Below are 17,373 nucleotides of genomic sequence, written 5' to 3'. Positions count from 1 at the left end.
ACTGTGTAAATCCAGGCCCTCACCAAGGCCCTAAGTGTTCTCGAGGCTGCAGAGACACAGACCTATCTGTCCTCAGGGAGGCCTAGGATTATAGACCACTGTCTCCCCAGTATGGAGGGAAGAGCCCGGGCCTGACCCCAGCCTTATCTTGCCCAATGGGTGGCTTTGGGTTCAGGCCCGCTGCTATCTGGGCCTCAGTTTCCCCCCTGCAGAGTCAAGTTTTTGTATGAGTGAACCTGGGCTTCTGGGAGGGTCCATGCTGCTACTCTGTGGGCTGGGGGCTTGGGAAGTGTTGGCCATAGCACGGGGCTGGGAAAGAAAGGTGATGGGAGATGAGAGAGAGTGAAGGAAAAGAGGAAAAGGAAGAGGAAATGGAAGGAAGAAGGTCCTTCTGCAGCCAGACTCCCTCTTCTGGCTCCTCCTCCCCAAGCAGTCAAAAAGAAACTTCTCAGCAGCAGCTCTGGTGTGAGGGCGGGATGTGCTGAAGGGGACCCGAGAGGCCCTCCTGGCTCTGGCCACCATCTCTCCTTGCCCACGCTCCGCTGTCAGAGTGGAGGCCTTGTCCCACCCCACAGTTATGGGGGACACCACTGCTGGGTCGCTCCCTCCTGCCTCCATGGTGCTTGGGACGCCCCTGCCTGGACATGCTCTCTCTCTCTTTTTAAATTTAGGTGAAATTAACATGCCATGAAATTAACGATTTTTAAAGGAACAATTCATTTAGCATATGTATAGTGTTGTACAACCACGACCTGTATCCAGTTCCAAAACATTTGCAGCACCCCTCAAGGAAACCTCATACCCATGAAACAGTCACTCCCCATCCTGCCTCCCCTAGCCCCTGGGAACTGCCAGCTGGCTCTCCATCTCGATTGATTTACCTGTTCTGGGTATTTCATAGAAACGGAATCCTACTACAAGTGACCTTCTGTGCCTGGCTTCTTTCTCCTCTCCTAATGTTGTTCAGGTTCGTGCCCATGGTGGTGAGTCCCAGCCCTTCTTTCTTTTCTGTGGCTGAGCACTGTTAGGTCTCATGTGTACCCCACAGTGTTTATCCATGCATCCACATGGATGTGCCCATCCACATTTGGACCATTTCCCCCCTTGGGCTGTTGCAAATAGTGCTGCTCTGAATGTGTGTGTGTGTGAGTGTGTGTTGGTTTGAGTACCTGTTTTCAATTATTTGGAGTACTGGAATGTTTTCTTTACCCCCCTCCGAGTTTGTATTCTTACCCATTGGGGGTTAGGGAAGGCTCCCAGAGGAAGTGGCCCCTAGACTAAGCCTTGCCTGCTCCCTAAGCCTATTGTGTCCCCTCCCACAGTGTCCCCATGTGTCCCTGTCATGCTCACCTTAATTGGTAGTCGCTGCCTGTTTGTCTGCTCCCTCCTGGGCTCTCTGTCCCAGCACCCATGCATGGAGCCTGGGACACAGTGACAATCCCTAGCACACCCCCGGACCCAGAGCTCTTGCCAGGGCCGACCTCTGGCTCCTTACCCTATATCTCAAGTAATTGAGCTCCTGATTTTGTTAAAGAGACAGAAAGTGATGTGACTCGCCCAAGGTCACACTGCTTCTGCGGGCTGGAGCCAGCAGGTGCTCCAGGGCTGTCGCATCCCAGCATTCCTGTTGGTACCCTGCTCGACGCTGGGAGGGGACTGAAAGAATGATGCTGTCCCTTATTGTGTCTCCCACAGGCAGCAGGTAGGATAGCCGGTACTGAGAGAAGCTGGCGGTGACCGAGGCGCCCGCAGTGGCAGCTCTGTCTCCTGAAGATGAGGTGGCCCAGGTGAAGCCCAGGCTAGGTCCCATGGCCAGCTCCAGGACAGAGGTGCGCTGGCCCGAGCTAGGCCTGGGGAGGGTGCCCCAGCGGCGGCGCTGGGCCTGGGCTGAAGAGGAAAAGGATGCTGAGGGGAGCGGGGGACAAGAGGGGGCCTTTCCCAATGCCACCAGCCCCGAGCTCCTGGAAGACTTCCGGCTGGCCCAGCAGTGCCTTCAGCCGCTGGAGTGGGACCCGCGGGCTGCTGACAGCCAGGATTCTGAATCGGGAGAGTCTGCAGGAGAGGGTGAGACTGATCTCCCCCGACCCCACCCCACAGGGAGCTGAATATCCCACCTTCTGGTGGGAGATGGGGAGTGGAGGGTGTTTTTTTTTTTTTTTAAGATTAAAATCCATAAAGCCTATAATTTAAAATTTTAAATGATTTGAATTATATAAGTTGTAATGTTCAATGCAGAAAAATCAGCAAATATGAAAGCAAAAACAGAAAAATTTACTTATTATCCAGATAACTGCACTTTTCTATATGCATGTATGCAAATGTAATATGCAAATGAAAATGGAATAGTACTCTACAAATGCTAGGGTAACCTGCTTTTTTTTGCAACTTAATAGACATGAATATCTTCCCAGCTCCTCATCTCTCCCTCCACAAGTCATTCCTAATGCATGCAAGCAATTCCATGGGGTGGATAGTCTGTATTTTGAGGGCCAATCTCTTGCTGTCATAATAAATGCAGAGATGAATATCGTTAGTACATCTTTGCCCATGTGATGTGCTAATAGCCTTGGTCATTTAAACTGCTTGGTCCCAGGGTTATGTCCATTTTGAAGATCTTCTAAAAATCCCAGTTAGCAAATGACAATGGAGCTATGCCATGTTTTCTAGAATGAGTGTTTCCCTTGCGTGGAGACCAGTTCAGACTAAATTCCTAATTTTGCCGAGCAGTCCCTTGTCTCTGAATCTCGGTTTGCCCATCTGTGAAACAGGAGCAGCAGTACCACTGAGAACAGCTCGAGCTTGATCATGTGGTTCCAGTCGCACTTAAAACACAGACGTGAAATCCTCCAACTTTGGGCTCTGTGAATGGTGCAGGCCCCGATGCACGGTGGAGAAAGCATTAGGCTAGTACAAGATTGTGACATGACCCAGAGTTCTTTCTGTCAGGTCGGCTTAAAGCAGGACTTGCCTACCACTACCTGCTCAGGAGCCACTTCTAACCCATCAGGGCAAGGTGACTGACACATGCTGGGAGGAAAGGGCAGAGGCATCTCTTCCTAAGGTCACATGGTAACCCCTTGCTATGACATAATAGCCACTGCCAGCGTCCTTACTGTGTGCCAGGCGCAGGGCTGAGCAGGGTGCAAGCCGTGTTTCCTTCCCTCCTCACCATCTTCTGCCAGGTAGGAGGGACTAGCCTCAGGTCCACGTTAAGGTTGCCCTCTGATTCGCCAGGAAGGGATCAGAGGGCCCAAGACTGAATCCAGGGCTCCCTGGCTCCAAAGCCTGTTTTCCCCATCATGCTGCATGACCCCCGCTGCAGAGACTAACTCGCCAGCATGGCTGGGACTTTGGTCCTAAGTTCAGGGTTGCTGTGAGCCACTGCATGTTCCTTGGCTAGTTACCTAACCTCTCTGCACTGTAAACAAGAGAGACTTGGCTGCAGGAGCTTTTAAGGAGTCGGAGGACGTAGACGTGCTAGGGGAGAGGCTGCAGGGAAGCAGAGAGATACAAGGGTGATGACAAAAGTGTGTCTCATGAAACTTTGGATCTATCCCAGAGGTTGACATAGGTTCTAGGACAAAGTAGGTGCTCAGTAAACATTGCCTGCATGAATGATGCTTAGAAGCATGCATGAATGGGTGGATGGGTAATGGAGGGGTGAGTGGGTGGGTGGATGGTTGGATCAGTGGGTGAATGGGTGATGGGTGGGTACATGGTTGGAAGCATAGGTGAATGGATGGGTGGACGGATATTTTTTTATCATATTGTTCTCCCAGCCTCGCTCTTTTCCTTCTTTCCATTCAGTCAACAAGTACTGAGCACCAGCTCTGCAAATACACTAGTAAACAAAAACGGAGGGTATCCTTGCCACCGTGGAGATTACAGTGTAGTGGGGGAGACAGATATTAATGAAACAATCATGAAAACAAATGGAAAACTGGAGCTAGGCTAAGTGTTTCAAAGTAAAGGTGTTCAGTCCTGTGAAAACCTATTATACAAGGGAGAATCTGACCTCATTAGGAGATCTGAGATTTCCCTGATGAGGTCAAGGCTGAGCTAATGCCTGAAGGACAGTTAGGAGTTAACTAGGTAAAGGGAAGGAAAGAGGACCCTGGCAGAGAGATGAGTATAACAAAGCCCTGTGGTTGGAGCAATGTGGAATGGCTAGAGCAGGGAGAGACTGAGGGGGACCGGAGAAAAGAGATGGATTAGGAGAGCTAGTGGGGTATGGAGACAGGGGTCTTAGGACCATACTCTGTCCTGGGAACAGGACAATATTGCTGAGTCTTCAGATGGAGGATGAGGATGAAGATTAAGGAGATCATTAGGTGGCTACTGCAATGGTCCAGGCAAGAGAGGATGCTGGCTAGAGCAAAGGTAGTGCAGGATTAAGAGCACTAGGTGAGTCTGAGAGCTCTGTAGGAGGTGATCTTGACAGGATCAGGGGACAGAATGGATTATAGGGATTGGGTGGGGGTGGGGGGAGTGATGGCCAAGGTGCTGCCCAAGCTTCTGGCTTGTGTAACTGGGTGGGATGGTGTTTCCATTTGCTAAGACGGGAAATAGTGGGGGAGAGCCAGGTTTGAGGATCCGATTTGGAGGACTGGAGACAACTAGAGGAGGTGCTAGGTAAGTACTTGGCCATATGGAGGGGGTAGGGGGAGCGGGAATCACTGGGATTCTTGCCATCACTGTAGGATGAGGAAATGAAGGCCCAGAGGGGCGAAGTAACTCTGGTAATGTTACACAGTAAGTCCAGACCTGGTGTATCCTGAGCAGTGACCTGTCTTTCCAGAGTTTGAAGCAGAGAATGTGGACAGCCCAGAAAGTTCCAACTTGCCTCTCAACTGGCTCCCCGAGCAGGATCCTCACCTGGCCATGACTGAAGAGGAGCTGGATGAAACCCTTGGAGGTCCTGAGGTGGAGGAAGCTGGAGACAGTTCCCCAAGATTGGAGTATGAGACTGGTCTCAGCTCAGGGGGCGATGGAAACACCAGCCCCAGGGCTCTGGGATGGGGTCAGGACACGGACTGGGTGCCCTCTGACAAACAAGCCAGTGGAGACAAACTTCCAGAACATTCTGAGGACAACCCAACTGTTGACCTCAGCTCTGCAAGGTCCTGGAGCAGTGGGACCGTGAGCCTCGACCACCCCAACGACAGCCTTGATTCTCCCTGGGAAGGAGAAACTGATGTCCCCCAGCCCGCTGGCCTGGCAGAAACCTTACTGCAAAACTCCAGCCACCACCTCCTAAGCCCAAACACCACCACTGGAGGAAGTGTTGCTCTGGCAACCCCCACGGAATTCCAAGACTCCTCGGTACCCCAGACCCAGAGCCTCCAGGGTCCAGCAGTTAAGTGGAAAGAAAGTACCAGCCTCTCCTACCCTCAATTGGGGGACGAAGCCTGGAAACGGACACGGACATCCCCTAAGACACTCCCTTCTCGATTCACTGGCTCTGTCAGCCTCCTGAATCCGCCTAGGTCAGGCCGGCAAGACAGGCTGCCGCCCAGGCAGCAAGCCACTCTGGCTGGCCCTTCATCTTCTGATGCCTCCAAGTATGGGCGGGGGCAGCTGAACTACCCACTCCCTGATTTCTCCAAGGTTGGACCCCGAGTAAGGTTCCCCAAAAATGAGAGCTACCACCCCCCCAAGGCCAGGAACCACAGCAGGCAGCCCCAGGGCCCCGCCAGGCCGCTGATCTTCAAGTCTCCTGCTGAGATCGTGCAGGAGGTTCTGCTGAGCAACGGAGAAACCGGCCCGGCCAAGGACCCACCTGCTACACACCCCATCACCAGGGTACCCCAAGAATTTCAGACACCTGAGCAGGCCACCAAACTGGTCCATCAGCTCCAGGTAAGCTGGTCTCGTGTCTATAGGCATGTCACCAAGGTTCTTGGCCCAGGGTTCGAGGCCGTTCCAGTAGGAAGTCTTAGGACTCAGCCAGAAATCCCCTGCTGGTAGAGCAAAGATTGTACCTGAGCTGGTTCCTAAGCTCTTTGCTCAAAAAAAGAGCAGTGCTTACACTCATGCCACAAGGATAATCCGGTGCTTGTTTTTAACTTCTGCTGTGAGAAACTCAAAACATATACATGATAGGAACATGGTCTAATGAACCCCCGTGTACCTGCCACCCAGCCCCCACCAACCTTTTTTTACCTGTGGTCTCCTCTCCTCCCCCTCTCAGCATACTGGAATATTTTGAAGCAAATTTCAGGCCTCAGATCATCTTACCTAGAAATATTTTAGTGTGTATGTCTGAAGACTGGCACGTTCTCTGGAACGGGGCGATCCCATCAGCTTATCTAGAAGCCGATACCAGTCCTACTATTACTCAGTTGCCAGTCTGTGTTCAGATTGTGTCTCAGAAATGGCTTGTTCATTTCAGTCGGTTCGAATCACAGTCAAACACAGCTCATCTGTTGCTTGTGATCGATGTGCCTTTCTTTCTTTCTTTCTTTCTTTCTTTTTTTTTTAAGATTTTTAATTTGTTTACTTGACAGAGATCACAAGTAGGCAGATTGAGAGAGGTGGAAGCAGGCTCCCTGCTGAGCAGAGAGCCCCATGTGGGGCTCGATCCCAGGACCCTGAGATCATGACCCAAGCCAAAGGCAGAGGCTTTAACCCACTGAGCCACCCAGGTGCCCCTCGATGTGCCTTTCAAATCTCCCCAATCCCACCCCTGTTTTTTTTTTTTCAAATCTCCTTCTTCCTTTTGGTGTATTTGTTGAGGAAACCAGTTCTGTCCTGCAGAGTCCCCCACGTTCTGGAGTTTGCTGACACACCGTCTCACCTCTCCTACATTCCACTGTCTTCTCCTTGTCCTGCATGTTGTCCTTCTAGAGCTCGAAGCTTTTTGGGCTTGCAGCCCTCTGTCTATTTCCCCTCCAGACCACCAGCTCTATGTGGCTAGGGCCGTTTTTTGTTTCGGGGTTTTGTTTTTTGTTTTTTGTGGGTTTTTTTTGGTAAGAGCATGTCACAGGTGTTTCATTCAGGAGGCACAGGATTCTTGGGATTCTTACTCGTCTCTCATTTGTGATGTCTGCAGCCACCGATGGCCATGGTCTTGATCCAGTCTTCCCTTTGGCAGTGACAAAGTGATAGTATCCTCATGCTGTCATTCCTCCTGCATTCGCTTGCTGGAGATCTTCTCTAAAGTAAAATTTTCTCTCATTGACTATTTGGTTATCAAGGTCTTATTCCTATGGGAAACACGAGAGAAACGCTTGAGTCTGTTCTTCTAATTAAGGGTTTTCAGACCCATGCCTCTGTTCTCCGACGTCCTTCAGAAGCGGGGGTGCCATTTTTTTTTTGCCTTTTCCCTGCCGTGACTTGTGTGACGGAGCTGCTCAGTTTAGTTGAGGGCAAGTAGTGACTGAGTAAATGCGATTGTGATTCCCAAGTCTTCTACGGGACCCTTGGATGATTCATTCCACCCGCCATTAAAAAGCCACTTAGGAAGCACAGGCTCCGGTCGTGCGGGGACCAGAGCCGTGGGGAAGACGGATGTGGGCCTCAGCCCGCAGAGGTGACAGACAGCAGGGAATCAGGACAGATGAGCAGGGAGTTGCAGTCCCTGGGATGGGTGATGCATCAAGGTAAACCAGCCCAGAGGCCCTTACCCCTGATGGACGGTTCGGGAGGTGAGCAGGCTGTCCTACCTCCTCTCCCACTCAGAATTTGGCCATGGGGGTGTGTGTGGCACGTGAGCCTGAGGGGTTCTGCTCAGCTCCCACCTTTGAGGAACCCTTGGGGGGCTGGGCTCCCGGGAGGGGTCTCACGGTGAGGGACATGGGCACATGACCCTGTCGCTCTCCCTTTCCTGCAGGAGGACTACCGCAAGCTCCTCACCAAGTACGCCGAGGCTGAGAACACCATTGACCAGCTGCGCCTTGGGGCCAAGGTACTGGTTGGGGTGGGGTGGAGGTGGGGGGCCTGGCCCCCGAGAGATGACACTCCCCCACAGTCTTTGCTCCTGCCTCCTAAGGCCCTGGAGATACAAGAACCCAATCTTTAATCTACTACAGGGTCCCTCTGTGACCTTGGGCATTGACCTTCATCATTGATGAACTTTGATGTCCTTGAATCCTAGAATCCGGGTTTCCAGGATTCTCACAGGTCTGGGGTCAGACCACTTGGGCTCTGCTCCTGGCTCCATTACTGACCAGCTCTGTGACCCCACACAAGTTTCTTGGGCTCTCTGAACCTCAAGGGAGTAGCACAGAGTTTCTGCTCAGCTCCTGAAGCTTATTTCTTAGGCCTGATCCTTACAGAATGGCTCACGCTCAGCGTCCCCTCTCCCCCACTGATTGAATGTCCAGTGTGTAGCAGAGCAAGTGAGGAGGGGGAAATCCATCCACGCCCATCCTGCTCAGCCCCCACCCTGCCTGGGGAGGAGGCTGTGAATTCTTACTTGGGACCTTCCCCTTTCTGGGGCTGAGGCAGGAAGTGGGGCCTGTCACTGCCCCTGGTAGCTTCCTGCCTCCCCTGCCCTGCTCTTGCCCCATCAGGCCACAGTGGAGGAGGGGCTGGGAGCTGAGGGATGGAAAGGCAGACCTTCCCTCACCCTTGCCTGCTGTCTTAGGGCCCCCACCTGGCCTGGCCTGTCACGCCCCAGGACCCCTCCCCTACCACAGGTTAGTCTCATGCCTCCAGAGGCACTTCTGTGATGTGTGTCCGAGGCAGGCCTGATAAGAAAATGGAGGTCCTGTTCTGGGAGCAGTTCTCCTGTGTCCCCACACCTGTCTGGACACAGGTAGATCCCTTCCATCCTGGCTGCTGTCGGGCAAAAGGGGGTTAATCAGACCTTCCTCCTGGGAGCTGGTGGGTTCCACCTGATATCTTAAGGCTCCTTCTAGCTCTATGAACCAGAGAGCCAGAGGCGGTGTGGAAGGGCAGGGGAGTTGGGGAGACCTACGTGGGGCATGGTGAGGCATCCTCCCTGGGGGAACCATGTGCACATGGCTGCAGACTCCTAGAGGCTCCACGGAGAAAGGAACCGGCCATTAAATCTGAACTCGCAACTACCCCATCTAACAAATTGGGACTTGGGTCCCCAGCAGCAGCAGAGGCTGGCAGAGTTCAAGGTCAGGGGCAGGACCTTGGAGCACCTCCTCCGTCCCTCTTCTCCTTGCTCCCTCCTTGACTCAGTTTAGAGAGTGAGTCAGTGTATGGAATTCGAGTACCAGGCCCTGGCAGATACTTCCAAAGACATGGGGACGATTCTTCTTTTGAATATTATTAATATGAAGGTGTTTATTGGGCGCCCATGTGCACCAAGCACCGTGCAGGCGTGGGCAGGCGTGGACACTATAAGAGCACAACCCGGTGGGGACCCAAAGTCTCCCCATGGACGGTCACCTTGTCCCGGCTGATGACCCAGACCCATCTCTTACTGGTGAGAGGAGCTTAGGAGGGAAGGTGGGAGAGGCTGGGAATGGTTCAGTACCAGCTCACCCACTCTGACTTTCTGGAAGAATGACTCCTTAGTTTGGGGGTGCTCCTCAACAGAATGGTGAGCATGGGTCAGCTAGACGCTTCCAGAAGCAGGATGATTCTCTCCTGGTCCCCTAGTCTCACAGCTGCCCTGGTGCGGCCATACAGGCAGGGCTTACTGTCCCGGTGGGCTCAAGAGGACATGGAGCCCGGCTGGGGAGGGACTTGGGGGAGGGGTCCTGTCTTCCCAGCTGGGCTTTTCATCCTGTCCCCAGCTCTGTAGACTCTACCCTGAAGACATAGGGAGACCCTGGTGTGGCTTCCTGCTCAGAGTTCTTGCCAGGGAGGCTGGCTCGTGGAGACAGAAGTCTTACTGCTCCTTCAGACTAAGCTGGCGGGAATGGACCCTACAGGGACCTGCTGAGTGCCACCCCCTATCTGCTCAGAGCCCAAGGGGAAGGGGTGGACCCACGTGGGAGGGAACCAGGCAGCCCGGCAGTGGGTGGGCAGCGATGGGTGGGGACCTGGGGGAAAGGGACTGGTAGGTACTAAGTGGTAAAAAGACACCAGGCCCCAGGCTAAGTATTACCAGGGTCATCTCGTTTGATCAGCACAAGAGAAAACTGAGGCACAGCCAGGCCGTGGTTTGTTCAACCCCTCAGCTAGGAAGGGATTTAAAGCTGGGGATTAAACCTATGTCTGCCGGATTCCAGAGTGGGCGTGCTTCTCCCCGTGCCTGGGGCGGGCAGGATTTGGGATCCTGAGCTGGGCATGTGGCAGAGGCACAGGGACAAGGCAGAATGACGATGTTTATAGTGATGATAACAGCAGTGATACAGAGATGTTTACGGAACACTGTCCTGAGTTGTTTACCACTGGGAAAACTGAGGCACGGGGCAGATAAGAATATTTGCTCATCGCCCAACCAGCAGGTGCCGGAGCTGGGGCTCGAGCCCAGCAGTATGTCTCGTGAGCCCACTATTCACCCTACCTTCTCCAGCAGAACCAGACTAGGCAATGGTCCCTGCAGCTGGGGAGGCTGGCAGGGAGTCCCAGGGCCTGGCCTGGGGACACCCCTGAAACTGGACTGGGGGTAGGGCGGGGAGGCAGCGCTGCTCCTGAGTCCCTGCCAGACTCTCTTCTCTCCCACAGCTCAGGGCCAGAGTTGATGGTGATCTCACTGATTTGCTGCCACACTGTCATCTCCCCCCAGCTGCTGTCCCTGTGCTCAGCTGCTGGGGCATCTGGAGGGGCTGAGGAGACCAGACACTACCCCAGAAAGAGTTGGGGGGGGGTTGACATAAAACTGCCCTTACTAAAATGTGTGTTCTGCTGACCTGGCTGGTCCAGGAGCCCCTGATGGAGGTGGGGGGGGCGGGAGCACAGAGGTTAGTCTTCAGAGGAGTTGGGGGAAACATCTCCTATTCTCTCTACTCCCCCCTCCCCTCCTTGCCCCATTCATAAAGCACATTAGCATTTTAAAGGCTGTGAGAAACCCATCTGTGCAAAGACTACTCCATTATTTAACCCCGTGTTTCCCACAGTTGCTGGTCTACTGTTCACTGATTAACCCCCCAGAAGGAGCTAATTCGGCCTCAGGGAGCTCCACGGAACACCCAGGCTTAAAAGGGGTGCCCTGGGGCACTGGGGTGGGTGGTGGCTGTGTCCAGAGACAGATCCAGAGAGGGCGGGCTCCCGAGCAACTTCAAATTACCCACACTCACCCCCAGCTCCACCTTCCCAGGCCTCTGCAAGGGCTTTTGGCCGCTCTGCTGAAATGGTTCCTGTTCCTGTTTCTTACCCAGGTTGGGCCTGGGTAGGCTGGGCCTGAAGCTGGGGGAGGGGCAGGGTGGGGTCCTGGGCCTTCCCCAGATTTGGGTCACCCTGGGAGGAAAGGGGTGCTAGTGGGAAAGCCCCCACAGGCGGGTCTGAGCAGATGGCGGAGAGGATTATTAAAATCCAGCTTTGTTCTCATCAGATGCTGGGTCTGAAGGAGGGGGAGGCAGTGGGGGCCAGGCTGTGCTGGGCTATTGTCCCTCACTTTGGAGTAGATTTTTGTGCCACAGCCAGGACGTGAAGAGCAGCTTAAGCAGGAAGAGGCTGCCTGCCTGGGGGCTAGGGAGCCCCGTGTACCCTACACTGCCCATGCCTGACCCTGGGGCAGCAGGGAGCAGTAAGATAAGCTGCCTGACCAACTGGGAGGCACTGAGGCACCACAGGGGAAGAGCGTTTCCAGGGACCTGCCTCCATGGTGGCCCCATAAATGACAATCGTGATGATAATGGAGAGAATGATGGTGGTGATAGTGATAATGATAGTGATCAAGGTGCTGCTGCTGCTGATGGTGATGATGGTGATGGTGATAATGTTGATGGTGATGATGGTGATAATGGTGTTGGTGACGCTGGTGATGATGGTAGTGAGGGTGATGTGTAATGATGGGAACAGCAATCATAATGGTGATGACGAATATGAGGGTAGTGGCTTCTGGTTATTGAGCAGTCACTTTGCGCAAAGACAAGTTAGTTAAATCACCTGTTGTAGGACTCAGAGTGGCCAGGGGCAAAGCCCACAGGTGAATATTTTCAGCTCTGGGGGCGATACAGTCTCTGTGGTAGTGACTCACAGCCACTGTGGTAGCATGAAAGACCCTAGATGACACATAAGCAAGCACAGCTGTGTCCACTAGAACGTAATTCACCAAACAGACCGTAGCTGCCCAGTCCTGCACTGGCCCACCATCCGTTCCTGGGTCTCCTTTGATCTTGTGCTTCACACAGACCTGCTTGGCCATCGGCCCAATTCTAGACTTCTCCCTCACCCACTGGGCTGTTTATCATGTGAAATCCACCCTCAGATGACCGGAGACCTGCTACGGCTGAGAGAGGAGCTCATGCACGTGTTGGATTACTCACTCATTCAGTCATCAATTGTCATTATTATCAATGGGATACTTATGATTAAAAATGTTTTTATTAATAATATATCCTTATAATATACTTGCTAAATGTGAAATACCATATTAATTATAATTGCAGTTACATCATAAATTATGGTAACAAATATTAGTAAAAATGATTAATCTGGGAAACCAGAGTCTTTAGGGTCATGTCAGGGTTGTGGTCTCAGCCCAAGGATTTCCAGCTGGATATTTTGAGTGAGTTAACCAGAGTCTCAGTTTCCTCTTCTGTAAAATGGAGAGGATAGTCCCTGCCCGGCCTCCCCTTCAGGACTGCCGTGAACAGAGGATGGAAGGGCCTGTAAGTCCTTGGCCCCGTGTTTGGCCCCCACTAAAGGTAGGGCTCCACTAAAGGTAGCAGTAATTATTACAAGGAATGTTTGTTGAGTGCCTAAGTGATGGTATGAGTGAAGGGAGGCCTATTGAGGAGTTTGCCCCAACCCTGACTTGGCTCTGCTCATGCTTCCCCTCCCGGACAGGTGAACCTGTACTCGGACCCGCCCCAGCCCAACCACAGCATCCACACAGGGACGGTGCCCCAGGGGACCAAGGTCTTGTCCTTCACCATCCCACAACCCCAGTCTGTGCTGCGGTGGTCGGGCCCTGCCGAAGCCCCACAGACCCCTGGGGCCTCAGGTGAGTGTGGGAGATGCAGTGGGGCTAGGGGGCCTTCTGCCTATGATTCTGCTCTGGGGGCACTTGGTTCCTCCTGGGGTGACACTGGCTTCAGGCCAGGTCAGGGAGGGAGGCAAGACCCTTCTCTGGGACCTTTGACTTGAAAAGGTCAGACGCAGATGTGGGAAGTGTCTTGCCTAGAGCCAGAGCAGCCTGGGGAAAGCTCTGTTCTGCACTTGGCATTGGGTGATCTTGAATCCACTGCTGTACAGAGAGCCCTGTCACTCTGGAGCCCACGTTGGGACTGGGCTCTGTGCCAAGGCTTGCCACGTGTGATCCCAGTTAATCTTCACATCAGCCCCATTGAGAATCAAGGAGACCAAGGCTCAGAGAGGCGAGGTCGTGCTGAAGGTCACACTGCCACAGCAGGAAGGGGAGGGTGGGGATGTGAACCGGCCTGTTTCTGAGTTAGAGCCTGAACCACTGATGGGGAAACCAGAGGCCTGTCTGGGCCCCAGCTGTGAGATCTAGGGCACATCCAGAACTCGTTCTTCCCCTGTACCTGGTACTAATACACTGCCCGCCCGCATCCTGGAGCCCCTGTGAGGACAGTGTGATCACGAGATGATGGTTGGAGCTTGATGATGGTGGGTGTGGTTCTGAGGTTGGCTGTGAGTCCTTCTGGCCCAGGAGGGACTGTTCTGGACCCCAGCATTGAGTGGTTGTGCATTCCAGGGTGGCCGTCTGCTCAAGGAGACCTGAGTCCATCCTCGTCTGCCCCAGCAAGGCTTCTGGAGAACCCAGGCATCACCCAGGACCAGCCCTCAGCAGAGCAGGCCCAGGGGTTGGCCTCTCAGGCCCGCCGGTTCATGTCCAAGGTGAGGGGGATCTCCAGCTTTGCCCATGGGAAACACAACTCACCTGGAGAAAGCAGAGTGTCTGCCTGCTTGAGTGAGAAGCTCTCCACTGGGCTCCATTGCTCCTCCCCTGGGGGCGGTAAATGGGCCATCCCCAAAACGTGAGCCTCTCCCCGTACTTGGAGACCACTTGGGCTAGAGCCCTGTCCTTGTCACTCAGCACTGGGTTCCCTCCCATTTTTGTTGTCGGGTCTCATCACATTCCCTCCAGTTGTGCTTGAAAGTATCTCTTGGGTCCCCCTCCCAGGAGAGACTTTGAGCCCTTCCAGGATTCTCGAAGGATAGCAGAACACTCTACCTGTTCCTCTTCAGGATAAATGTTCCTGCTTTCTTAGTTCATTCATTACAGACATCCATTCTCGGTCTCTTCACAAAGGGCCTTTATATTTTCACCAAAGAGTCAAGTAACTGAGTTGTTTGTAGCACTATTTATAACCATATACTTGGCCTTCTGCCCAAAGGGCTTTAAAGTGGCTGAGAAAATACTTGTATTATAACCAACTTCTGAAGATGAAAGTAAGGAAACAGGGGGCAAAGGGGAAGTAAGGGTAGAAAGAACTAGAGGGAACTTAGTATAAAATTAGCAAACAAAATGTCCATTTGTACCCTGAATGCTTTAACAGGTCTGTGTTTGGCTTTGAGGTTCCTGGCTGTCAATGCAAAAAGGGAAATGCAATAGTTACATATGTTGCCATGTCCGTAAAATAATTCCTTCAGAGTAATACTACCATGCTTTTATTTATTTATCTGTTTATTAGTTAGTTAGTTAGCTGGTTAGTTAGTTAGTTTTGTAAGTGTTTTACTGGGAAGATAGAATTCACATGTCACACAATTTACACCTTTAAATGTAATGCTTCGGTGGGTTTTACTATATTCACAGTCATACAGTCGTCCCCATGGTCGGCTTCAGAACATTTTCAGCACCCAGTAAGAGCCCGCAGGTCCATGAAGGGACTCTTCACTCCCCATTCCCCTGGCCCCTGCCCCTGGGAGCTGCTCACCTACTTTCTGTCTCCATGGGTTTGCCTCTTCTGGACATGTCATATAAATAGAGTCCTATAATAATCATCTTTTTGTGTCTGACTTCTTTCCCTGAACAGAATGTCTTCATACATGTATGGTAGTGACATGAGAAAGTACTTTATCCTGTGTAATCACCATCATTCTGAGTCCCATCCTTAGAGGGGATAAAGCAAAGCCAAGGTCATCACACTGAACAGGAGCTGGGGCACCAGCATTGTTTGAATGAGAGCCACAGGTCAGGTGGCTCCTGTGTACTTGACCTCTGGCCAGTCCAAACTGAGATGTTCTATCAGTGGAAAGTGATGGATCTCAAAGACTTAATGCAACAAGAGAATATAAAATACCTCATTAGTAATTTTTTGCATTGATTACATGTCACAATAATGGTTTAGGATCATAAAATATATTATTTTATTATTTTACCTGTTCCTTTTTTTACATTTTAAATATGGCTACTAGAAACTTTTATTTTATTGAAAATTTTAAATTATATATGTACCTTGCATTACATTTCTATTTTATGTAGAGAAGTTATGTAACATCATTGTATTATATAGATTTCTAAACTGGGGCTCTTGAGTGGCTCAGTCATTAAGCCTCTTCCTTCGGCTCAGGTCGTGATCCCAGGTCCTGGGATCAAGTGCCGAATTAGGCTCCCTGTTCATTGGGAAGCCTGCTTCTCCCTCTCACACTCCTCCTGCTTGTGTTCCCTCTTTCACTGCGTGTGTGTGTGTGTGTGTGTGTGTGTGTCTCTCTCTCTGTCAAATAAGTAAATAAAATCTTTAAAAAATAAATTTCTATATTACAATTTTGCACTAACCTAAAGCTTTCCTAGAAATCCCAGAAAGCCCCAAATCGCCTTTGCCCTTTATTTCCTAGTGAAAATTTTTTTGGTAATGATAATAGATGCCCAATGTAAAGTCCCTCACATGGTACAGAGGACATATGCAGTGAAAAGTCTGTTTTCCTGTACTTGCCCTTCTGTTCTGTGCAAAAATGTTCAACACACACGTGTGTGTTTATAGAAATGGTCACTTAAGTATGTATGCTATGCTATACCCTAACTTTTTAAATATCCCAAAGTTGACTTTTTCTGGGTAGGCAATGAATTCACTTTGTTCAAAGTTCAAAAGATGCATATAGGAAAAATGCTTCCTGCCATCTCTGTCCCCCACCCTGTCCCCGCCACCCAGTTCTCTGCCCCAGAAGCAATGAATGGTTTCAGTTTCTTGCATCCTTCTAGAGGTCGTCTAGAATATACAGGCAAATGTATTTATATTTTTCCTTCTATATTCTCTCGATAGTTTACACAAATGGTAGCATATTAAAAAGACTGACCTGTCCCTTGATTTGACACTGAAAAATAGGTGTTTCCTTACAAAGGAGCAGGTACACATACCCTTCCTCCTCTTGATGGCTGTGTACTATTCCACGCATGGGCTTTTAGATGGTTTCCTGTTGCCCCCCAGTTATGCTGTAGTGAACACTCCTGTCCCATAGGCCTTCATGCACATGAGTGAGTGTGCTTTGCTCTAGATAAATTCTGGGAGGCTCCACTTTGATATTTTCAAAGGCTGCCAGGGCCAAGGCCCATCGTGGAGTCGGTGACTGGCATCCGCCTTTCCTTGCTTGGCAGAAGACCCACATTCTGAGGTGGGACCCAGTTCCTGGTGCCAGTGTATAAATGTGACTAAGTGTTGGGGGAGCCTGTGGGACCCATCTTCCAGGGTCTGGACTAACAGAGAGTGTTTCCTGTCCTCCCAACGTCCAGGTGGAGTCCTTTGCAGGACTGATACAGGCGGGACGGCTGACGGCCCAGGACCAACTCAAGGTACCACCCACTGCAGGAGACTTCGTCTCCCACGGCCGAGTCTCTGAAGCCTCGTCTGCCACAGGACAGGCCAGAGAATCCCAGACTCACTGTCTCCTTTGAGAGCAAATAGCCACTGCTTAGCTTGCCAGGACCACGATCATGATAGCGCAGGATTCCCGCTCCTTAGCCGTGACGATGGTGTGCCAGGCACCGTGGTGAGCCTCGGATACACATGGCTTCATTTTCTCATAGAAAGCCGGTAAGGCAGTTAGAGTCATCACCCCCATTTAACCGGAACGGAATGGAGAAGGCCACACATCTAGTCAGCAGCAGAGCCCAGACCCTGGTCCGTCTGACTCCCAAGGCCAAGGTGGTCCTCCCTGGCCTGTACTGCTTCCCACTGACAATGCGGCTTCTCAGCCACCAGCAGCAGACTTTCTCTTTACTTACCTTTCTTATCAAAGTAATTGCCCAATATTAGAAAACCAAGGGGGAAAGGGGAGAAGCGCCTTCTAACCATTATTGGCTTCCTTCCTTTGGACTTCGGTATTTCTAGATACACTGTAGTCATGTATAAAATCTAGATTTCTGCTGCCTCAGCCAGGGTC

General features: G+C 51.6%; 1 protein-coding gene across 9 annotated transcripts in view; it reads left to right on the top strand.

Moving 5' to 3' along the window:
• AKNA (AT-hook transcription factor) overlaps nucleotides 1-17,367 on the top strand; it is a 29,513-nt gene extending 12,146 nt beyond the window's left edge. For 3 of the 9 annotated variants that reach the window (XM_045074032.1, XM_045074031.1, XM_045074033.1), the window contains 5 exons: nucleotides 4,799-5,859; nucleotides 7,832-7,906; nucleotides 12,877-13,033; nucleotides 13,748-13,890; nucleotides 16,724-17,367. In XM_045074032.1, coding sequence (XP_044929967.1) covers nucleotides 4,799-5,859; nucleotides 7,832-7,906; nucleotides 12,877-13,033; nucleotides 13,748-13,890; nucleotides 16,724-16,885 — 1,598 coding nt within the window. In that variant the 3' untranslated portion in view covers nucleotides 16,886-17,367. Of the gene's footprint in view, nucleotides 1-901; nucleotides 968-1,695; nucleotides 2,065-4,539; nucleotides 4,633-4,798; nucleotides 5,860-7,831; nucleotides 7,907-12,876; nucleotides 13,034-13,747; nucleotides 13,891-16,723 lie in introns of those variants that run through there. The other 6 variants (XM_045074029.1, XM_045074030.1, XM_045074028.1 and 3 more) reach the window with 4 other exon arrangements.
• The last annotated feature ends 6 nt before the right edge of the window (nucleotides 17,368-17,373 follow it).

The sequence above is a fragment of the Mustela putorius genome, unplaced genomic scaffold, assembly GCF_011764305.1.
Source record: "Mustela putorius furo isolate JIRA1106 unplaced genomic scaffold, ASM1176430v1.1 tig00537301_pilon_pilon_pilon, whole genome shotgun sequence".
Taxonomy (NCBI): domain Eukaryota; kingdom Metazoa; phylum Chordata; class Mammalia; order Carnivora; family Mustelidae; genus Mustela; species Mustela putorius.
Note: the sequence above shows the minus strand (reverse complement) of the source record. Positions and strands in the feature narration are given on the sequence as shown.